Source organism: Euprymna scolopes, chromosome 30 (assembly GCF_053919585.1).
Source record: "Euprymna scolopes isolate OS-2025 chromosome 30, ASM5391958v1, whole genome shotgun sequence".
In the NCBI taxonomy this organism is placed as follows: domain Eukaryota; kingdom Metazoa; phylum Mollusca; class Cephalopoda; order Sepiida; family Sepiolidae; genus Euprymna; species Euprymna scolopes.
In genome coordinates, this window is record NC_136511.1 from 101,141,617 (window position 1) to 101,167,131 (window position 25,515).

The 25,515-nt window shown below is 32.7% G+C and overlaps 1 protein-coding gene across 11 annotated transcripts in view; it reads left to right on the forward strand.

The window, feature by feature from the left end:
- Positions 1-25,515, forward strand: part of LOC145254910 (F-actin-uncapping protein LRRC16A-like) — a 377,977-nt gene that overhangs the window by 136,228 nt on the left and 216,234 nt on the right. For all 11 annotated transcript variants that reach the window (XM_080113852.1, XM_080113855.1, XM_080113853.1 and 8 more), the window contains exon 3: positions 4,738-4,788. In XM_080113852.1, coding sequence (XP_079969978.1) covers positions 4,738-4,788 — 51 coding nt within the window. The remainder of the gene's footprint in view (positions 1-4,737; positions 4,789-25,515) is intronic.

The window sequence follows — 25,515 nt, forward strand, 5'->3', positions numbered from 1 at the left end:
TTGTAATCTATGGCGAATGCTACTTTGATGTTTGTTCATGTGTGTCACTCATTTCACTAAGTTAGAAAGTAAACAATCAGCTAAGATAAAATTAATCTCTCTTTCTCTCTCTTTCCTGAGTCCATTCTCTCCAAATAAAACTGAAGAAAACTCAGTCAATCTTTCCTTGTTTTACGTCATAAAAAGAAGCTTACTTTTATAGAAATCACTAGACAAAACAGCAACAATGAAAAGAAGCAATTATAACAGAAGTGAAAAAAAAGAGACCACATATAAACACCCCTGCATCTTTGTATAAGGCCTTTTATTTTGCTATTGAACTTTTACATGAAGACTAATAAAATTAATTTGACAAACAATTTATTACATTACAAAGATTAAAATCAATTTATAATGCAACTAAATGTCTTGAATCCATATTCCAATTTTGATAGAACAAATGCCTAAAAGTTAAGGCGTTTTAAAAAATTAAATTAAAATACTTGTTAAACAGACGCATGGATGCAAAATTGCAATGATGGGGTTGGAGTTGGTTGGTATTAGGTTGAAGACATTTTTGAACCCAGTTTAAGAGTAAGAGACTAGACCAGATGTGGCAACAATATTCTATGCAAGTGAAAATACTGGCTTTGTAAAAGTATAGAATACTGTAAGGTGTGAGTAATTTTCTAGCACGATAGAGGAAGCCCATCTTCTTTGCAGCAACCTTGGTAATGTTTTCAATATATTTGTTCAAATTCATGTTGCCTGTGAATGTTAAGCCAAGGAGTTTGAACAAAGAGCTTTCAGGTAGTGTATTATTAGTTATGGCAATTAGTAGTTTAGAAGGTTTCCTTTAATTCTCGAAGGAAAGGAGGTTAGTCTTAGTAGCATTAAATGCTACCATCTATTTACATTCCCATTCCACTACAAACCGGAGGTCATTCTCTAAGGTTTTAGTCATTGTCTTAGATATGTGTACATTTGTTTTCCTCTCATATCTGTTTATAAAGTGTGGTGTCATCAGCAAATATATCCATCTGGGAGACAATTTTATCAGGGAAGTCGTTTATGAATATAAGGAATAATAAAGGCCCAAGGGTCGCCCCTGTGGCACACCTGCATTTATATCATGCTGTTTTGATGTATGACTATCGAGGACAACTTAGATTTTTTAATTTTCCTTAATTGGTGTTCAAATTTTCAAATGGGAAGTTGTGGCTATATTTTGATCCCATGAAAGTTCTTTTAAAATACTCCAAAAGAAACTGAAATTGGGGGAATATTTCTTAATTGCTGTCTAATTAATACCTATTAAAATTGTGATTTAAAAATATACAGGCATTAATTTAACAGGAAGAGTGACTGTGGTAAGAAGGATGAACTATGGGTGATAACAAGTCGAGTATTTAACAACAAAGATAACACATCAAATTAAATAGTTGGTATGAATTATGAGTCTGAGGTATCTGAATTTTCAGGAGGGGCTTCCACTTCGTTTTTACCCCTTTGCAACAATTAAACATAGCCATAATATTCATTAAAAAAAATTGTGACATAATCTACATACAAACCCTTACCTTTAGCAGTTGTGTTACAAGTGAATTCTATACATATGATATATAAACACAAAGCAAGATTTTATAACTTTATATAAAGATAAACTTTGTATTAGATCCATTGCTCTTTCTGCTTCTCATAAAATCACTCGTCTCTATCATTCTAAACATTTTCTCACACATGAAGCTATTCTCTATCTTTATAAATCTGCTATCAGACCATGTATGGAGTACTGTTGTCATATTTTGGCTGATGAATCTCTATTCCATTTGAAGGTTTTGTTAAAATTCAGAAACATATCTGTAATTTAATTGACCCCCCCCTCCACACACACACTTAATTCTTTACTGTTATCACTCTTTCACAGACGTGATGTTGCTAGTCTCAGTCTTTTTTATAAATAATATTATGGCATATGTTTTTCAGAATTGTCTGATCTATTACTTGCTGGCTTTGTTCCAGATCATTTGACTTCTTGGTTTAATGGTGTCCATCAATTCGCTGTTTTAATACCTCATTGTAGTACAGCTTATTCCAGTAGCTTCTTTGCAAGAGCAGCAAGGTTGTGGAATTCTCTTCCTGCTGACTGTTTTCCTCCTACCTACAACCTTAATCTTGAAAAGACTAACATCAGTAGGTCTTTTCTGTCTTTGTGATAATCATCTTGCATTGTTAGCTCTGTACATCAAGTAGCTTTATGAATGTATGTACAGTTCTCACACTGACGTCAAACTGCATTTATTGTCTCTATTGACACACGACAGTCTTTGTCCATGAAATTCTTTATTTGGCCAATCAACTCTTGTGTTCTGACTTCCTTACTCCTCCCACACCTCTCATCATTCCTAACCGATTTTCCATAAAAAAAAAGAACTTGGAAGGTACTCTAATTCCAGATAGTGCTCAGTGTAATTACAGAGCAATATTGACAGTCATGGGAAAGAACTCAAACCATCTGATCGTGGATATGATTTGAAAAGACATCTAGTAGTGAGATCTTATTTGGGATCTGTGGGGAATGTGGAGTTGCCCTTTAGTTACCATTGCTCCCAAGTCCACTTTGACCCAGAGTGGTAATACTTGTTAGGGCATCTTGTGCTACTAGAGCAGACTGTCTGAAAGTTACTGGCTTCCTGAATACGAATACACCAAACATTGATGCTATTGTTTTCTTTTTACTTTGCAAAACTTGATCATGTTTTGCGAAGCTAAAAACAACCAAATCAAATCAAACAACAATGTCGATTAAAGGTAATGTATTTCATCTATTCAATGGAATCTTCAGACTAAACAATCGCCTGGAGATTCCACTGGGTGGACGAAATAAATTATTAACTTTAATCAAATTTATTGTTTAAGGTCCTTCACATCACTTTGTCAATATTACTCTGCAATTAAATTCAGCACTTAAACTGTAAGCTGACCGTTTTCCCACACGGTGGGGATGTCTTTGAAAGGGCCATTACATCCTGGGCACAGCAACAAGCTCCATGGGTGTTGAACACTATGACACAATAGTTTCTGCTTAATGGGTCTCCTCTCTAGATTTTTTGCCAGCGACATTAGTGGCAGAGTTCATCAGCTGAAAAGTGAATGGCAAGCAAACAACTCATCTTATTTCTTATAGAAAACATTTTAAAAAGTAGCATTTTCTTGAACTGACATCTGAAGCATGCACCCTGTTACCTGCAGGGTTCAGAACCAGAGGGAGAAAGAGAGAGAGGGGGGTAGATAGATTCGTATTAAATACAAAGACACTGAAATATTTTCATTATTTAATAAATCCTGACATCAGTCAAATAAGTTTGACCTTTTTTCACCTGTTTACCCCGATTGCTTTGACACTGCTGGGATTTTATAAACATCTAAGCTAATATCAAATTTGATGGACAACCAGCACTGGAGTTGTCATATTTATCATAAAGCGTGGTAAAATTACATTCCCCTCCATTCAAGTATAAGGAATTGGGTACAGGGCCCCCAAATGTGGAGTCTTGGGGTTCCTCCCAAAGGGCTCTTTATCACTGTCACATAACATCCAACTGCCAATTACAACTACTAGTCTGATTTATAAAATAAATAAATAAAAATAAATAAAGATAAAAAAGTAAAATAAAGAAGTAAAATGTCTTAAATGCTACATCTTCTTAGTATATAAATGATTGTATACAAAACAATTACGACTTCCACGAGAGTAAAAAGGTTAAATGTCAGCCTGGATTTTTGTTTCCTTGACTTATTGTGTTCCAAATCAGGATCATTTTGTGTTAAGGTCATGATGTCAATTATTAGGAACAGATTTGCAACATACGAAAGAGGGCAGGAATTAATTTGACAGATGTGAATGTGGAATATTTTTATTGTCTGTCTGATAATAATGTAGGCATAAAATGTATCCTTTAAATATTATTTACGACTCATATTTTTATGCTGTTAATGATAACATTTTTAGAATATTCACCTTTTTCTTGCACTAACTGGGCTACTCGGCATTGCTCAGGGTCACAGAAAAAATTAAATACATATTAATAGTGTTAAGTTTATCCCTCTGCCTCCAGTAGCAGAATTCCTTTTTTGATATAAGGAGTGAAAAGCTTAAACTTTGGAGGCTTTCAGAGCACTACTGAAAGCACCAAATAAAATTAAGAATGCCTCCAGAGAACTATTGAAACTAACCCCCCTTTGTATTACAATAATAAGTAAAGAATAAATTAAATCTACAATTACCGTCTTTCAATTTAGAAAAAAAAAAGAAAAAAATGCTGACTCCTTTCTTGGGTTGTATTAATGTATAATATTAAGAATCATATTTTAATAACACTTAATGATATAAATGGCCATTTGATCTGCAAAGAATGAATCTTATTTTATAAATTTTAGATATTAACTTGGGGGTATTACACTGATTAAAAGATACCAACTTTGTTGGGGTTGTTGCATATTTTGTAAATTTTAGCTGGACATATAAACATAAAAACACACGAACAATTGCCCTTGATGTCATTAAAAATAAATGTTTAGTTATGTTTGAAAATAACACTCCACATTTAAAAAAGAATAAATAAAAGAAAAATAACTCCTATATTAAATTATTTTTGATCTTGAAGTATGTTTTTTGTTTTTATATTTTTTGATGAAAATAAAAAAAAAAATAAAATTGTAAAAAATTTATTTATTTATTTATTTTTTTTTTTTTAGGCCTTTTCCAATTGGCGCCTCATCATCTTAACAGCTCGGCCACCTTGTAAAGTAAGTTGCTCATTCTTTTGTAGTAATACTTTTAAAAATTTTATTAATTTTTTTTACCTACTTGACATTGGCTTGTAGTGTTTTTATTTGCAATTTTGATTCTTGTTCTGAATTGCTCCTATATTAAAAACAAAAATAAAGAAAAATCTGTATGATGTGAATACCCATGACAAATAAAATGATTTTCAAATGATTAATAGGAATTTGTATGAGGTAACTGTTTAGTATGAACATAACTTTTGCAAAGTCTCATGTGGCTCACAATCACAGCATGGAACCTCATAGCCAAAAAGACATTACTATTTCAAAGAGCCAGCCAGTTTAATGGATGCTCTAACCTCCTGCTAAATATTTTCCCCATCACTGGCTGTTCATCAGCAGCATGTATCTATGCTCACCACTAAATATGCAACATTGCCCATGTTTACAACTTACATATGCCATTCTACCTGTTGGGTTCAATTACTGTTCAGAATTCCTCCATATTAAAACACAAAAATGAAGAAAAATCTTTATTGAAAATCTGATGAAATAAAAATATATTCCAAAAATCATGTAAATTTATCATGTAATTTTATTTTTATTTTTAAATAAGAAAATCATTTTTTTATGAGTATCGGAAAAGTGACTGTTTCACCCTCTATTTTGAAAGAAAAAAAAACTCCAAAAACCAGGGAGATAACTCCGCAATAATTCAAAACTTGCGAAATTTACATTGTTATGACTACGAATTCTCATTAATCGCTATAAAATAATTTTCTTAAAATAAAACTATTTGATTAATTTACATGATTTTTGGAATATTTCATTTCAACATGAGTACATACATCATGCAGATTTTTCTTTATTTTTGTTTTTTAATATAGAGGAAATTATAGACAAGAACAGCTACCCCCCCCCATATCTCTACCTTCTAAACAAAGGAAGTAACTCTGTATTGACAAATACAGAATTACATCCCTTTCGTCTTTTTTTAAACATAGCATTAATATAGCATATAACATTTTAAAATAGCATCCGTATAAAAATAATTCCAACCGAATCAAAAGTATTTTCTTGGAGGAATTACATCAAATATTACATTTGATTGTTCTTGACATGTAAGAATTTACCAAAAGAATTGACAAACCAGAATTAAGAAAGCTATCGAAGACAAAAATTAAGATACTGACTTTACTTTGTATATTAGATATGTTTTTTGTATTTCTCAGATTATAAGTTTGAAGCCTATTTTTAATTTATTCACCAAATACAAGTCGAGCATGTTTACATGCCCATATGCGTGTATGTATACATATCTTTGTAAAATGGAAAACTCTTGGGTTTATATTTCCACTTGCTGGTATCATTTGCCATTCCGTTTCCTGGGGGAAAGGGAGTGGTGAAATGTGTTATATATGGAAAAAAAAAATTTTGTACTTATTTTTTGTGTGTTTTCATAATTTTATTCTGAAAATAATCCAGGTTAGTGTTACACGTCCATACATATCTATAATAGGCTTTGTCTGTTGGAAATAATTTTTTTATTGCTCAATGTACGGATTGGATGGATACATCCTACTTGAGATTTGTCCAGAAATCTATAAGAAGTTCTATGGTTAGGTATTCATGCTCAAGTTTAAAATAAATAATTGGATAAGTAATTGTAACAAGTAAAAATGGATCAGCATAATCAGTCATACACTGGTTTTTGTTAAATCAACTTAAGCTACGTGGAGCTTGGCCAATACTAGATGGGTGTCTGGGATATACATGCAGCTGAGGACAGCTTGTGAATTTGATATTCACTGTAAACTTCATCTTTTGGAGGAAGTTGGGTTGGCCAATCCAAGGCTAATACCACACCAGGTATTACCAATTTGTTGTACTGATTGTACCTTGACTTCCACGGAACAGTGAACAGGGTCTACAGAAATCCAAAGATTAATTAGCCTTTAACTTAAACTTCAATGGAGAGGACCTTTAACAAACACCTATTATTGCAACAGACAGTAAGCCTATAAAAGGAACTTATGAGAACTGATCCACACACTAGTCGCCAAACTGATTGAATAGCCGAAACAACCTGGGTTGGGAGTTAGACAGCAAGATAGTTGTTTACATTACATTGAAATTTGTTTGCTGCTGCAGTTGGGGAGATAGGGAGCAGAAACAAAATTGCAAAGGCAAGTTGTCCAAGGAAAGAAGTTATTGGTTCCTCTGACAAAGAAGGGATTGGAACTAGTAATTCAGTCCCATTTGTTTGTTTGCACTTTTCTCAATAACCACACCTTGGATTTAAAAATTTTTTTTGCACAAACATTAGTCAGGGCGAAAGTAAATTTTTTTGCCAGAACAGATTTTCAGTGATAACTCTGGTTGTTCCCCTAGGGAGCATTAGGGGTAAAATTCCCCCCAAATCGTTCATCCGTTCATTTGTTTGCACTTTTTCAATAATCATGCCTTGTTTTTTGAAATTTTGCACAAACATTAGTCATAGTGAAAGTAAATTTCTTCCTCGTGAAGGGGGATCCTGCATGCTCGGCTTATTATTATAGTAGAAAGTCTTCCAGTATCTGGTAACATCTGTAGTGAAGGCGTGGTATTTTGTTGCTAGTTGGATGGGTTGGGAAGGGGTGCAAATGCAGTAACTTCATTGGCACACTTTCTGTAAAGGTACTTGTAAAACAAGTAGAGGGCTCAACACTACAGTGATGTCTCAGATGTCTGTCTAGGACCACTTGTTTGGAGTAACTGCTGTTCCAACATGCTAGTCGTTAATGCTTCAGCAGTTATGAATATCTGTTATCATGGAAAGGGAAGAGCAGTGAGCAATTCATTGTTCGTATGAGCTCAATTACAGCAATTTATTAAACTATTTTATTAGACCAAGATCTCTCAGAGTCTCTCCTTTACCTTAAGCATGTGATGCAATGGGGCAAAAGGTGACTGGTTTATTTTAACACATCAAAAACCAGAAATGGAAGATCTATATCAAATCTGTTGTCAAAATTGCCAGAAAAATTGTTATTCTACCACTCCAAAAAGTATCTCACCACTTCTACCACTCACAGAAAGTACTCTATCCTGCATTGGCAGATTTCAAAACCAGCTTCAAAACCTGGTAATAGATAATCTTTTCTCTTCCCAGCAACCTCTTTCCCACAGAAGGGACATTGTGAGTCTGTCCTTACTCTATCGTTATTTTCATGGTAAGTGCTCATCTGAGTTTGAATCTATGGTCCCACTCTGCCAAACCTTCACAAAAATACTTGTCTAATTACAACCTCTATCAACTATTTTCCCACTCTGTATCTGTGCTTAAATCAAAACGCAACTTCCATGAACAAAGCTTCTTTTCTAGAACTTCCCACTGGCTTGCTTTTCAGCTGTCTTCAAGTCCAATGTAAACACATTCTTGTTGAGCTGTCCCCTTAAATAATCAAATTCTACCCCTTTTTCACTCTTAACGTTTACTACAATGTTGTCTTGGTAACCTCTGTACACCCATTAACCCTTATCCTCGAATGGCTTTCATGCCTTGATAAGTGGTGATTCCCTTGTAAAATAAAATTAAAAAAAAAAAAAACTATTAAATGAGATAAAAATGGCAGCAGTTTAGGGAAAATTGGAACAAGTCTAAGGTAAATAAGTTCTTGATGAACCGTTCCATATAAGTTATTAAATTTACCAAATTTTCATTACTAATGATTACTATATTGACCAACTTCTACTGTACACTCTTTAACCCTTATCCTTGAGTGGCCTCTGGGCCTTGATAATGTGGTGATGCCTTTGTAAAAAAAAAAAAAAAAAAAAAAAAAAAACTAAAGAATATTAAGTATTTTTTGTAAAAGACAATATTTTTATATGAAACAAAGATCAAAAATAGATTATTTAATTTTGATTAGTTAGCTTTGTCCAGAATTCCCTCTATATTAAAAACAAAAATACATAAAGATCTTTATGAAGTATGTACCCGTGATGGAAAAAAAGTCATACATTGATCAACTAGTTTTATTTTTTATAAAGAAAATCATTTTTAAATGATTGAGAAATCGTAGGCATTATAAGGATAATTTCACAAGTTTGAATTATCTCCCTTTTATTCTTCAAGATGGTAACACAAGACAGCTCTTACTTATTTACTCCTAAAATTTGATTTTCTTATCAATTTACATGATTTTTGTAATATGACATTTTCGTTCTGTCATAGGTACGTACATCATACAGATTGAAAAAAAATTTTGTTTTATTAATATAAGGAGAGTTCTGTTAAACTATTAGCATATATATATATATATATATATATATATATATATATAACAAATTTACATGGTTGCGACACTGAACATGCTAATACTCTCATGCAAATAATGTCTTTATAGTTTTAAACCACAAGGTGTATGTGTGATGTATTGACATATTGCAATACAAGTGCAACATTGAATTTCCAGCACTCTTAGTGCCAGATTAACCATTTTGCGAGATTATGTGATTTCACCTTGGTAATAATTCATCAACACACTCCTAACTCACTAATTATTTCTAAATCACTACAGAATGCTAGAAACTAAAGCCATTTATTTTATGAAAAAACATCCATTGAACATTACGGCTAACACTTCTATTTGCTTGTGAAGTATAACTAGGGGGTAAATTTAAACAAAATACAAGGTGCCTTCAATAAGTTTCTAGACTTTTTTTCATATGGTCACTTTTATTGATAGTACACATATGAAACCGTAGTCCCCTTCGAAGTATTCTTCTCCTGCTCCAATGCACTTGTTATACTGTTCTAACAACTTCTGGAAGGCTGCATCGAAGTCCTCTTGTGTGAGCATGTCAATGACCCTTGTCTCATAACGGCAGTCACTCAGGTTTTCCTTGAGCTTAGGGAATAATCAAAAGTCACAAGGAGCAAGGCTTGGACTATAGAGAGGGTCTGGATGCCAATCTTGGTCAAATAGTCTGTGACAAGAATTGAGTTGCGGACATTCTTCTGGTGGAAATACCACTAACCCGATTGCAAGAGTGTTGACCTCTTTCATTGGAATCTCTTCCTGAACTCCCTTACAACCGTAACATAGTATTTCTTGTTGACTGTCTGTCCAGTGGGAACCCAGTGCATGTAGATCATGTTTGTATTGTCCAAAAAAAAAAAGATCACAAGTTTCTGGGTGGATTTGCTCGGTTCAGCTTTCTTGGGTCTGAGAGAGCAAGTATGCTTCCACTGGGAACTCTGTCTCTTGGTCTCTGGGTCATAGTAGGAGATCCAGCTTTCATTGCAGGTTACCAAAGCATCAAAAATTGCGGGATCAGAATTGATCAGCTCGGCCATCTCCCTGCTGTCATGACAAAGTCTTTCTTTCTGATCTTCTCTGAATATCCTTGGGACAAACTTTGCGCAGATCTTCCACATCTTCAGTTCCTTGTAAATGTGTGTACAGTTCCCACACTGACATCAAACTGTGCACTTATTGTCTCTATAGACACATGACAATTCTTATCCATGAAATTCTTTATTTGGCCAATCAACTTTTGTGTTCTGACTTCCTTATTCCTTCCACACTTCTTATCATCCCTCACAGACTCCCTGCCTTCCTTGAATCTCTTATGCCACTCAAAAGCTGATGCTCCATTCATGTTAGATGGTCCAAAAGCAGTCTGAAGCATTTCCTATGTTTCTGTGGCATTTTTCCCCAATTTTAAATCAGAATTTTATTACATGTCATTCTTTTAAAGTGTCCTCACATTGCAGTTTTGAAAGTTTTTGAAGAGATTCCTGAAAGAGGTCAGGTTTTAGTTGGATGTATTCCAATTCCTGCTATAACTATTCATTTGAACCTGAAATCATCAAAATTGACAATTTTAAATGTCTGTACAAAAAAAGTCTGGAAACTTATTGAAGACACCTCATAAGATATAATCTCAAAATAAAAGACTACCACCAGCAAGTGCAGTGTAAACAAGCAATTCAATTGCATAGAGCCATCTGCTCGTAACCCAGTAAGTATTGTCTGGATAAAAAAAGGTACTGGACTATTAGTTCCATGCCTTGGCATATCACATAGCCTGCAATAGCTTGCAGTTATTGATAGGGCAATTCTAGTATTTTTCCTGATAGCGATACAATTACTGATTCCGTTCTGGATTCCAAATTCTGATACAATTACTGAATCTGATTCTAAAATCGCCTAAAAACAGGATTTCATGGGGGAGGTAGCAGAGAGTTCTTATTACTTCTAAATGTAGATATTAGTTTATTTTGAAGTTGACAAACTGCTTAATGTTTTCCCTTTATATATCGTATTCAAGATTATGACAAACTCTTAAGATTTTCATATTTTTCTCTTGTGCTAGCAATAGAAAATTAAGTTTTAAACAACAAAATGAAGGAAAAAATTGTTTTGGGAATCAGAAATGAGTCTCAATTTTTTCCTGATTCCAATATGCCCAAAGGTTCTGATTTTTCGAATTTCAATTAATCGTCTCAACACTACTTGCAGTATATGGTATTCTCCAGTGGAAATGTATTGACAATTGTTGCACAACATTGGAGAGGAAATCTTCAGTGGTTTGCATCAATGTTATGGGTTATTTGTAAGTACTATTTAAGTGGCTGATAGGAAACCCAACCTTCAGAATCAACAACATTGGAGGGAAAATATCTGTAATTTGAGACGATTGGAGAGGCATCTAAATATATATATTACTATCTTTTAAGTACTATAAGTACTATGGATGAAACTATCCAATTTGGTGGAGAGACAAAACTAAGTGTAAGTAGAACAATTTAGGTTTATTTGCTATTTACTATGTAACAAAAGAAAACGCCCATCGGGTGACTTTCAGTCTGTGCGCTGAGGAGGGTTGTTGGAGTTTTATCTAAGCAGTGTAATTAGTATCTTTAATTTTATTATATACGACAACGTACAAATTTGGTGCAGTTATGACCAATAGGTTGATAATCTACAAGCAAGAAGACTGTGTTGTCTGGGATCAATTTAAAAAATTTTTTTTATTTTTTTATATTCTTTCACCCCAAACAAGGGATATTGCTACTTAGAATGTAAGGGCTACTATTTGAGATTGTGTCTAACAGGGCTTAGTGGGGAGTTGAACAGTGAGATGTCTGTTCACAATACATTTAAATTTGTGCAGGTTAGTACAGCCAGGGAAGTAGGGAGGGAATTCCAAAGTCTAGCAGTCTGATGGAGGGGAAAAACTATAAGAGCAGAAGGCTTTCTGGTATTTAGATACCTCAACCATGACAGGGTGAGATTTTACTGCTTATCGAATTAGTCAGGAATATGTACATCAAGGGGACACAAGTGTTATGAGTTCATTAGCGCATATTCCATTTAAATACTTGTAAAACAGGCACAGGATGCGACAGAAGTTTGAGCGCAGCTGACAGTGTGTCATGTATTATATATAGTTGCTTTTTTTACTCTATCTAAGAGTGGTAGATGCACCAGCTCAGATGTAACAATAATACTCCATGCACGAGTGAATTGTGGCTTTGTAAATATATGGGCACCTGGTGTTGCTCGGTCATACACCATGATATTTTAATTTATGCAGATTGCATTTGTATTATTATAGAATTAATCCTCTATTGAATGTTATATATTATAAGTCATAATTTACCCGGTGGAGTAAGTCACAAAAGAAATAAAATGATAATGTAGTTCATCAAATTCTATCTGTGTTTGTTTACAATATTGTGTCAGCTGATATTTGGGCTCATATCAATACTCTGAAAACTCACTTCTGATGAATGTTTAGTTTTAAAATATGCAAACAAAGAAATGATTTCTGGTGATTTTAAATGGTATCTTTTCTTTTATTGTAAATTGAATTTATTGATAAGAAAAAAATTAAAATAAAATGATGAGGTACACCCGGGCTTGAACAGGGGATCATTCGATCTGTAGTTGAATGCTTTACCAGTGAGCTATGTTTCCAGAGGTTAATAAATCTTTTTTTCTAAGGAGAAATTTGTTGATTTTATTAACTCCCTTGTCAGTGGAACCTAAAATATTCCTCTGTAAATTTTTTTTTTATCTATAAGAAAGAAAGACTATTCTTAGGATCGTATTTTTTCGATTTTAGATACTTATTGGATGGATTTCTGTATAAAACCTATCTAAGAACACTGCTAAACATAAATTACCTTTGTGTGAAATTTGAAAAAGATAGGCTCAGCCGTTTTGGAACGTATGCAGAAAGAACTCCCGCACACACACACACACACACACAAAGTGACTTTTCTATAATAGTAGAAAATTACTCATTGGTGTGAGTAATTTTCTAGCATGGTAGGAACTGTATGTTATTTTGTCCATAACATAACATAAAACCATATTATGCAATCTTTCTCCCAGTCTTGAATCCCTTTGCATTTTCACTATTTTTTTAACTTTTATAATTTTCATGTTACAAATAAAGCAAAACATATTTCCACTGAATCCATGATAATTTCGGTCAGAATCAAATAAACTTATTCAAGTACGTCGGATAATGTGTTTGCAGAATATATGTAGTTATGAGAAAGGGAGCATCTATCTTCAAATCTCTGAGTGTGTGGTCAAACAAATACACCAACTGTAACTTTATTATACTAAAGCTAAGTTAAGTGTGAGATGATTAACCAAGAATCGGAAAAATCAAAATTGGCCAAATTTGAATCTAATTTCCGATTTCAAAAGCGATTCTTTTATTTTCTCTTACTAGTATTAATACCAATGATAAATTCTATCCTTTCTCCTTTTCATGGCATTCTCTGGGTTTGTTTTCTTTTTGAAAAAGAGTTGTTATTCTCGAAATATCAAAGACATTAACTATTCAGGTTATATTAAACAGTAAGTCCATATTTAATGATTTATACATGCGATTGATTTTGAAAAATAAATATACAAAGATTTATGAAATCAAAATGACCTTCATTGTTTGATTTTGTTCGTATGTCACATCACTTTCAATACTGCAGTATTCTACATTGCGACAGCCTTTTTATACATTTATATGTGTTAGATATTGATTATATTATTTATACGCTTACATATATTAAATGATAAATATTGATTTTAAATATACCCCAAGAACTAAAATTTATAGATCATAATTATGAGCTTGAATAAAAATTTCCTTGGGAAAATAACGCCAGTAAAAATGGCATGTCTGAATTAGAAATATGAAAAAAATGGCACAAGTGAAAAATATAAATGAAACTCTTGTATTTATAAAACTTTTGGCTACAAAACATAAACAAAAAAATTAAGTTTGTGAAATTAAAAAGAAAATTATATCTACATTTAAAAGTAGGTGACGATACCAGCCCCAAAACTGAAATTCTGCTGTGAAAAGGTAAAATTTCACGAGGTGAATTTAGAATTGGAATCTGTAATTGTACCAGAATTTGGCATTTAAAGCAGAATTTGTGATTGTATTGGCATATAAACAAAACCTGAATTGTTCCATTACTATCAATGTTTGCTTCTCCTAAGGCTTTTTGATCTCTTAAAATACATGCTAAAATATTCTTCAGTTTTTAGTTTGAGTTAGATTTGAAAAACTGGTAATTTAATTGTTCAAATTAACTGCAATTTGGAATTAACTCACTAAGTCACCTATCTTTTACTAAACTTCTATCTATAACTCTCACCTGCTCTCACTGTCTGTTTATCCTCACCCGGCTTTATTTTATATTCTATCATTTTTGATTTTGCTCTCTCTCTGCTGAATAGCAATTGAAGGTAATACAGGAAGAAAGAATAAGACCAATGAAATAATTCACTATTAACAAAAAGGAATATCATCACAATTAATAATACTGTTTAACCATAGCTATAGAGGAAAAAAGAATTAGATATATCTAATAGAAAGACAGATTTTTGGATTTTGTCATTTTTGTATATTTTACTGTCTTTTTAAACCCACTTATCCTGATTTAAACAAGCTAAGTTGGTTACATAATATGGCACATTTTTTATAGTGTGTGTGTGTGTGTGTGTGTGTTTGTGTGTGTGTGTTGTATATACAAATGTTTATAATTATTTGTAGTAGTGCTACTTTAATGTTTCCTTATTTTCTGACACATCCCAGCGTTCAAAGTGCTCATCATATGTTGAGTATAGGTAGTATCAGTGGAACTAGTATTGTTGTTTTCCTTAATTGTTTCATATCAAATTTAGTGCAATTTTGACTATTAGTTTTAAAGCCTGTGTTTATTATATTTATTAATAATAGTACTAGTTGTATTAACATTTTATCTTATGAGACACCTTATATCTCAAGATTGACAAATTTGTGGAAATAGTGTTGGAGCCTGTAAGTGATTGACTGGCAAATACAGATAAGGAAATACTCCATTTTAATAGAAATGAATAAGAACTCAAATTATATGCTTTTCTTTGCTTCTTGGTGGAGTTTGTGGGATTATACAACATTACCATACATTTCTTTCATTTCATCAAAAGTCTCCTGTATTGTGCGTCCTTTCAAATACAAAAACTGGATTATTATATGATGCTCAACTGGTTCCATTTCACATCTGATTCTGTTCAAATCCCTGTAAATCATAAACCACAAGTAGTTTAAAGCTGTGATTTGTTACATAACCCAAAGAGATATAAATCATTACACATGCAAAATTTCAGTTAGATTAAATAAGTAGAAATGGATGAGGATCATTACTTACTGAACGCCTCATATATATATATATATATATATATATATATATATATATATATATATATATATATATTTATTATGACACTATATATACATATTTCATATATACATATTTCAAGGTCGTACCATTGGTTTCGATACACCGAAAACAGTAATAATATACTGTGGAAAATCGGTATAATCTCGTCGGCGACAAAGAAAAATCTGGAACTAATGCAAAATGAACGAACATAGAAGAAACGCTAGACGAGCGTTTAAGACTCAGAATTTCACATTTAAAAAATATCGTTTTAAAACCGACGCCAACAGATTATGATTATAGAAGAAACTAAGGAAGACAGTGTGTGTGCGCGTGTGTGTGTGTGCGCGTGTGCGCGTGTGTGTGTGTGTGTGTGTGCATGCATAGCGGGGAAGGGGGTGCTATGGAAAACTCTCTAAAAAATATATAAAAGTCCTGTTAAAGCCATATCAATAAATAAAAGTAGGACAGTTAACGATAATAAATAATGAGAAAGGCATGAATATATTAATATGATTTTAAAATTTTAAATAATTTAAATTAATTAAATTAAATAAAATAAGGATAAAGATAAATAAGGTAAATTTAATAAATAAATAAAAAATAAGAACTTTAAAAGAATTTTTAATTTTTTTTTAAAAATATTAATATTTTAATTATGAGAGAATAATCGTGAATGGAGAAATTTAAGATAATTAAAATAATTAAAGGAAATTAATCAATATTAAAAGACTTAACAACTATCAGATGCGAAGGTTGTGGGTGGGGGGGAATAGTTTCTCTATAAAGGTTATCCTTATTATTGGGGGGTTTTTATGGTAAAGTTAAGGATATTAGGTGGTGAGAAAGGTTGAGATATGAGTAGAAGAGAGTTGGTTTGGAGTTTAGAATGAGAGGTGAATGTGGAATTTAGATGTCTATGCGTGAATAGGGTGTCTTTGTGTAAATAGGGTGTGTGATAGTAAGGAGGTAAGGTGGCGAGGAATGTTGAGGTATGATTAGAAGAGAGATGGTTTGAGGTTTAGAGTGAGAGGTGAATGTGGTATTTAGGTGTCTATGTGTGAATTAGGAGTCTTTGTGTAAATGGGGTGAGAATCGGTTAAGTTATGCTGTTAGGCCATTTGGCGAGGAGGAATTTTCTTTTGTGGGGACATTGTCTGAAGATTTCGTTTTTAATATTCATACAGGCTATGGATGGGTTATTGATAGCCTGAAGGATCCTAAATTTTTCAGTAGTGCAAAGTGAGCAGGTCTTGGAGGTTGGGTCGTAAGATTTTTTAATATCCATGATCGACGAGATTATACCGATTTTCCACGGTATATTATTACTGTTTTCGGTGTATCGAAACCAATGGTACGACCTTGAAATATGTATATATAGTGTCATAATAAATATTGTATCTTCAGCTCTCACATCTACGATCGAGCACTTTATTGGATTTTTTTCATCACCCCTGGACACGCTATATATATATATATATGTATATATATATATATAACACTTTCAAAATAATATACAGAAAAACCCTAGGGGGCCCTTTCACCAATAAACTCATCAGGAGTTAATCGTTCATATATCACAGACATGCAAAAACAAATTAAATTGTTGCAAAAAAGCAAATACTTGGATATACAAGTAAAAGACAACAAAAAGAGCAAATGGGAATTTGTGTAAAATAATATATATACAATTATATAAACTGTATGCACAAATAATATGGAGGATGTATGGGAACGATTAAAATATCTCTCCAAGCAAGTCCAATGATTTAATAAATTCTGTTTGTTGACAGAAAGGGTTTGCGTGACAAAATCGAGACTAACTCCAAAATCTTGAAATGATTTTGAGTCAGTCCAGTCCAAGTTTCTAAAACAGTCCATTTTATATGCAATGGCACAAGCTGAATTTTCGATTAGATGTTCGCCAATGGCAGATGCCAAGGCAGAAGAGGGAGTGCCGGTATATGTTGGTTAATGTGTGTTTGCAAATTTAAGGAGGTTCGACCTGCATAGTCAGCAGCGCACTGGCAATTGAATTCATAAATAACATTGCTTAGTGTGAGGTAGAGAATTGTACTTTTCTACTTAATTATTAATATTAGAATTAATCAAATTCTCCGAATAACCATTACAAATGGAAATGTCTTTGACAGTATTTAATTCATGTTTGTGTGAAAAAAAAATTCTAAGGGCTCTATACACTAATGTCTGAATAAGCCCTATTTTTCTAGAGGTAGGCACAAATAAGCACCAATCCATAAAAAAACCGGTAGAGGTCGGTTTGCGGTAAACTGTAGTAAGAAAAGAACTATTACTACATTCAATCGAGGCATCTAGGAAAGGCAAGCAACACTCATCGTCTTTCTCCATAGTAAATGTGTAGAGAGAATTTAAATTATTAAAAAAGATTTTTGCTTCACTCTCAACGAAAGCTGCAAAAGTGTCATCGACGTATCTAAAATGTATTGAGGGCTTCAATAGATTACTAAACAGTGTTGACTCCTAGAAACCCACAAAAATATGTCCTAATGCAGGAGCTAGGGAGCTTTCCCTCTGAACCTGTCAATCTGACTGTACATAACGTTATTAAAGCTGAATTCTACTGATTTAGTACAGATCAACATGAGTTAAACAAATATGTTACTGGGGAAAGGCGGGGTAGTTAGATTGCCACTAAAAAATAAGTCAGCATAAATACCAATGGTCTCCTGTAGCGAGACTTTGGTAAATAGGCTAGAAATATATGTATATGTATGTTTGTGTGTGTGTGTGTGAAATTATATGAATGCTCTGTTTGGCGTAATCTTTTAACCATTGAGCTTATTTTTATCTGCAGTATTTAAATATATTATTGGAGATTCATTTGCTAAAAATGAATTTTGTATTGACTGATCTCCTGGGGATTATTTATCTCTACTTATATATAAAACATACTTTGTCTCTGTGTGTGCGTCTTTGTGTATGTGATTTCATGCTCTATGAACTCTGAAACGGCTGGACCGATTTAAAAAAAAAATTTTTTTTTAATGTATTTTGTGTCTGGGAGTGTTTTTAAATAGGTTTTGTATCGGAATGTGTTCAATAAGTATCAATAATCAAAGAAATCCGATTGAAGAAGGAACAGTTCAGTTTTGATTAGTTAACACCCTTATACAATTTAACATAAGCGCATTTGAGAAGTTTTATCTCCACAAGCATAAGGGCCTCACATATCAAAGAACCGACTGTTGATTTTATAAGACAAGGGCATGTTCAAAATGAATGTTTGTGTTTAGAACACAATTGAATCATGATACTTGACTTTTGCCTTTTAAACTTTAATTCAAGCTATTATATGATAGTAATTTTATAAAATCAATAATAGATTCTCTACAGTGCAATGTAAACTACAATGTATTGTGGAGCAGACAATCTATTTGATTAAAAAATGGATGATTTCACCAATTTTTATGGCAAGAAAAGTATTGTAAGTGTGGAACATTTGTTGATCCGCGCATTCAATCCTAGGCAATGCTGGGTCTCCTTGCTGGTGTGTGTGTGTGTGTGTGTGTGTATATATATATATATATATATATATATATATATATATATATATATATAAACAAACATTGTTAAACTTCAAGAGAATTTGTGCACTTGATTTTACCTTTTTTCTCCAATTTTCCTAGTCTTTTTGTACCAAAATCAAAAGAAAATCAAAAAGAATAATGAATATTTCCCAAGTATCATAAGCACTTTTGATTCTTCATTGAATGATCTTCAGATGACAAAAAAGATAGAGAAAAGACAAAGAAAAGATAACTGAGATGGTGTATGTGGTGTGATTTAACATCAAAACAACAAACCAGTATAATGTGACACTATTGACACTCCCTGCCCCTCAAAATTTTTAGGAAGTGAAAAACAAAGGAAATAAAATTATTAGCAGAACAAAAGTTATAGGAAGTAAGATTAGTAAGACAGACAATGGAGAGGAAGTTGTTCACCAAGGCACACAAAAGCAGCTGAAATAGGATTGTTAATCAAGATGTATCAGTAACTGGGACAAAGGACATAGAAGTTAATATGTTTAGAGTTCGTTTTGTAACAGTCATAACAATTAGAGGCAGTTTATGTACAGTTTTGAGTTTGCAACAGTTGGGGACAGTTAAAGGTAGGTGGTGGCTTGGACTAGATCGGGAGAGTTTTAGGAAGCTGAGATGAGCTGACATTAACCAACAACAAAGGTCTCGACAGACAGGATGTTGACATTAGTGTTTAAATGGTCATTTTTCCATGATGGTGTAGTATATGCACCCAAAGTCCAACCAATATCTACAAAATGTGTCCGAGTTTGTGTATTTTGTGTTTTGAGTTTTTTATTTTTATACTTGTGAGCTACTGTGAAGGTACTTCAGTAGTCGCCAATGTGAGAGATGAAAACATGGTAAGAAGAAAAGATAAAAGCGAAGACGACCACGGAAATGTTGTTGAATGAGGGGGGGGGGGGCACATGGTCGCACAATAATTCCAGAAGAGTATTTTACAATTTAACTTATGGAGTGCATGTGTACTATTTCCCAGTGAAATAGTTACTGGACTGATGAAAATAAAAAATCATCAAAGAATCATTTTTGAATTGTCTACATTAATAAGAAAGCAATTGGTACTTTTTAGAGTATATGACACATTACTGAATAAAAGACTTGTTGGTCTTCTACAACAAAGCATATCTTAAGGAAGTTTTCTATTTATATAGTTAGATATGTTTATTAGTCATGGAACGATTCCAATATTGTTTCTCAATTTTGTTTTAAATTTCTGATTCCGATACAATTACTGATTCTAATTCAGATTCTTTTTAACTTTTTGGATTACCTTAAACCCATATTTTCATAAATACAAAAATACACTTTTATGTTTCTGGGGTGCGGGTAGAGGGTCTATAAATTTTTATTTTACTGGTTGTTTAAGATCATAAATATTTATTATTCTATCATTAGTATCAGCAATGGTAAATTAAATTTCAAACAAACATAAAACAAAAGAATCGTTTTTTGACTCAAATTTTTCAGATTCCAATATCCCAAAAAGTTCACATTTTTCTGATTCTAGTTAATTGTCCAAATTGTTATATATTTTATGTATAGGAGTTACTCCTAAACTAATTAAGCAACCATTATAAATTTTGAAATAAAGCTGCTAAGTGTAAGGGTGGGTAATGTGGACTATGTTTTCTTTAATTTATTTTATGAAAAGGGCACAAAGAGCTGGGGCAAACCTTTGTGAAAATTCAGGAATCTCCAAGTTTTGTAATTTTAACAATACATATTAGACATCACTAAATATTTTCCAGATTTATTAGTATTTTAAAGGGTCTTTAGGGAGCATAATATCAGCACAAGTTAGTTGAAATTTTATATTTCAGATTAGCATTTTGATCAATACTAGACAGCAATTAAGATTCCCTGAATTTCCATTGCTTAAGTTTAAGCCTTAAATTTAAGACATTTCTTAAAATCGAAATCATGTAATGGATTTTGATCAAAATTTGAATAAGAGTTCTAAACGTAAGATTTAGTTACATTATATCTTTATTTTAATCTATTTAAGAGGACGTATAAGTTGTGCAAAACTGTTCAGTTTGAAGAATTAATTTTTACCCATTCTCGATGAATATTCTAATATATTCATATAATAAACATCTGTGAGTCTGTCTATGCATCTATAGGAAGAAAACTACTGAAATTTTTAGCATAGCTAATCGCCATAAAAGAGAGTTTAATAAGTTATATTTGATTTATTTTTAGGGCAAAAAAATTAAATGTACTCCGATTAAAAAAAAACATCAGATAAATTTAAATTAGAAACATTCTTAATGAGCATAAAAGGGAGTTAGATTGGATTTATTTTTTTAGGGGATAAACTCTTCGTGAACATAAATATACTTTTATGAACACTTTTATTCTTTTTAGGTTATTCATTTCAGTAGCATATCGAAACTAATTAAAATTCACAAATAAATACATTTGTTGGTACTTGTGCATTTTAGGTTTGGAGGACATTTTTTTAAAGAATTCCACTCTAAACAAGGAGACAACTCAAGAAGTTCTTAAAGTTTGTAACTGTTTATGATCACTTTGGTTTATTATGAAAGTTTAAAAATAAGGGTGTAAGTCATACATTTTCATATAATGTCCACTTTTATTGATTTCAGAATTTCTTTTTTCTAAACTGTTCATCAAAAAGATTGTTCAAAATAGTCATACACTTTCGAAAAGGTTTGTTATTTTATTAAGTCATACATTTAATAATAAATGCAAAAAAATGACTGAACTTCAATCTATGGTTCTTCTTGCTAAACTTTAAAAAAAAAAAGGCACTCGACTAGCTTCAACCACTACTGCCCGCTTTTGGACACTGTTCCACTGGCATGGTTCCTAGTTGAATACAACATGGTAGCCTTCAAATCTAATGTAAACAAGTTCCTGTTAAGCTGTTCACATAAATAATCAAATTCTACCCAATTTACACCAATTACTACACCACCTACATTCATTAACTCTATTCTCGAGTGGCCTTCGCGCCTTGATAGGTGGTGACCCCTAAGTTAAAAAAAAAAAAAAAAAGATTATCTTGTAATTTTTCGAAATTCTAATTACTTCATAAAAGCTAAACAAAATTTATATTTTAAGTCAAATGTTTTAACTGGTTTTGATTTTACCAATATATTATGCAAAATCTTAACTCTTTCAATTGTTTCCCCTTGGAATTCTTCAAAAATGAAAAAAATAATTGTCCTCAAAACCTAAAATGGACTAGTGCCCACTTGTGCATTAATTCAGAGAATATTAAACATGGCTATCCTTACTATACTGATTTGTTGCATATGATGCAGTTTTCGAGCCTAATGTGGAGTTACCCCGCTTTACTTATATCGGGAAGGGGGGGGGTGAGATGTAAGCTTTGATCAACTGATCACTGATCTGTCAAATGCTGCTTTAGCATGTGTATCCATTTATTTGTTGTGTGTCAATCTCTTTCTTTACCCTATATTTAAGTTTGCCACAAGAAACCTGACTCATTTCACTTGGGATATATTTAATCATGTATTTCAAGTTGGTCTTTCAGCCAACTATTCTTATATTTCACTGTTCATTGTTGACTTTCAAGTGGGGAATGCATAAAGTTTTTAATTGAAATGAAAATGTCTACATTTTCATTTCAGTTTTATATTGTTAGGAATTTGGAGTCATAAGTCGACAACTTTTGCAGGAGTTTGTTGAAATATAGGCCGTATCATTTTTTTTTATTTTATTATTACTAGCATTGGTGCCCGGCGTTGCCCGGGTTTTTGGAGGTGTATGCTGAGTAAAAAAAAAACAAAAAAAACGGTCAATTTTTTTAAACTTTGACCCCTATTATGACCCCTTAACATTTATTGTTTAGGGCTCAAATACAGTTATTAAGTTAGATCCATGTTCAAGGAACCTATATCTAAAATTTCAAGTGTTTATACGCAAAATTGACGGAGGAGTTTGGTAGAGTCCTCAAAGGTCAAATCGTTGAACTTTGACCCCTTAACAGCCAAATTCCTGGCCGAAAACCGATCACATCGATTTTCCCGACTCTCAGTACCCTGTATATCAAATTTCGAGTCTGTAGACTAAAGATTGTCAGAGTTATTGCGTAGGGAAATGTACACAGACACACACACAGACACGTTCACTTTTATAGATATATAGATTATTATTGTAATATTAAAAAAAATGTTTCTTCATACTTGTATTTTTTTGACTGTTTTCATGTGTTATTTGCACAGCGTTTTGGTTGATGTACCTCCGACCTTCAAATGTATCTTGTTGAACTTCGGAATCTTTCTAACAAACTTGGGAATCTGCACAGAATTTCGAACAGAACCCTTTATTTATTCCACGGGAGTAGTATGCTCTCATTTCGTCAGCCATGACTGGGTAGAAGTTCTAAGTAATTCACAGTTGAATTTTGTGTGTTGGTTTACTTTTTGTTGTTCTTATTGTGTGTGATTGGGTAGTAATTATTTTTTGCTTGCCTAACTCTTGTTAGTGTGTAGGAATATGTGCACGATGGAAAAAGCCTGTACATGAGTCACTAAATCTTTTTTCACCTCCCTGTGCTCAAAGGCATGATGGACAGGGTGGGGTGAGCAGACATTCTTGCGTTCTTCCATGCATATGTGGAGTAAAATTGATTTTGTTGAGGATTTTATAAGTTAGCAGTGGCTTATTTTTTTCACATAGATATGTTACTTTTTGAGGTTTGAAACAATTTTCATTGGTTGGAAAATATTTTGAGTTCACACGTTTCTGTGAAACTTATTTGCTTTAGGAAGTGAGGAAGAAAGCAAATCCTAATAAAGCGGAGAAAGAAAGAATAAGCAATTCAAGTCATTTGCTTTTTTAGAGTTTGTAGGAATTGCTTTGTGATGCTGTCATCACAGGAACACTCCCATCCTCTTTCCTCCTTTCGAGAATCTATTATATGAAGTGCAGTTGTGTCTGTGTGTTTGTATATCCAGCTAAAAGTAAAAAAAACTATAAAACAAAGATCCACAATGTTGATATATTCATCATCGACATTGCCTGGATGAATAATATCTAAAGTGTAGAAAAGATTATTCATTCTCTGAGAGTTAACTGGACCAGATTCCATCGAGGGTGTGGGGGGTGCTATTATGTTCTGATTTGACAAGAAAATGCCAACTATTCAAAATCTATATATAAAGGAGAGTTGTGGTTGTGTGTATGTGGCTAATTGCAGTAGAATAGACTGAGTGGAGGAGCAAGAGCGGTTTGAGGAAAAGGTGAAAACAAGAGGGAGAACTAAAGATATGAAGAGGTAGCAGTTTTAATAGAAATGTTACATTTTTGTCCTGGGTAGCCTTGCTAGTCATTTTATAAACCTAGTTATTGAAAATAATTCGCTATTTCTACTTTTAAAATCTGCATTTTTTTTTTCAGCATCTTGTGATTTGGGATTATATTGCTTGAAAATTGTAAATGTTTCTGATGCAAACCCAACTTCATTTTTTTTATTCTTTTTTTTTTTCATTTTTGTATAATTTTTTATTAGGATTGTGAAAAAAAATATTGCAGTGAAATAATCCAGTATTTATCTATATACTATTAAAACTATAGATGTTACTTGTCTGTTATCTTGCTTGATTGTCTGTGAACACTGGGTGATGTCAAAAAAGGATGACATTATCCACTAAAACAGGTTGAATCCTTAATGTCAAAAATGTTGAAGTAAGTTTAAAACAGAAAATAGACCCTCTCGTGAATCCCCTGTCCTTTACTCTCCCTATTCCCCTTCCCATCTCTTCTTCCCCTTCACGCTCCCTCTACCTCTCTTTTTCTTTCTCCTTTTCCTTTCAACTTTCTCCTATAATAACATTTGAGTACGAATCCAAGTGTGCTCAGTGACAAGGTAACAAACATCATCAGCAATTTTATAAAACATTTGTAGTATATGCATATAAAATTATCTTGATATTAATGGAACAGAAATATATTCTTTTCATATCTTGTACCTGATCAACTTGTTATCAGTTTAATGTGTTACACCACTTAGGCATTCTAAACAGAAAGGAAATCCCAAGATTTTTGGGAGTAGATATTTAGGCAGAGAATTATCTCTCCTCCTCCTCCTCCTCCTCCTCCTCCTCCTCCTCCTCCACAAGGTTAGTTCAAAGTCGACTATCCCATATCTTTTGACTATCAAGGTTGTAAAGATAGCAAAACAATCTCAGTACACCCCCTCCCTTCTTGCACCCCCTGCATATGGATTGTTGCTGCAGTCATTAGGGATTTCTCCTTTTGCTTTAACAAATGAAACACTGAAATGAGTAGTCTTCTAAAGGTAGTTTCTTCTTTACATTAGAGGTCAATATAATGGGGATTCGGTGTCTTCGAGGCTCATGATTAGTTATCTGTTTGCACTGTTGCAAAACTTTAGGGGCCGCGAGGTAATGATGTTTTCATTTGTGAGCAAAGTTTATTTATATATAAAAC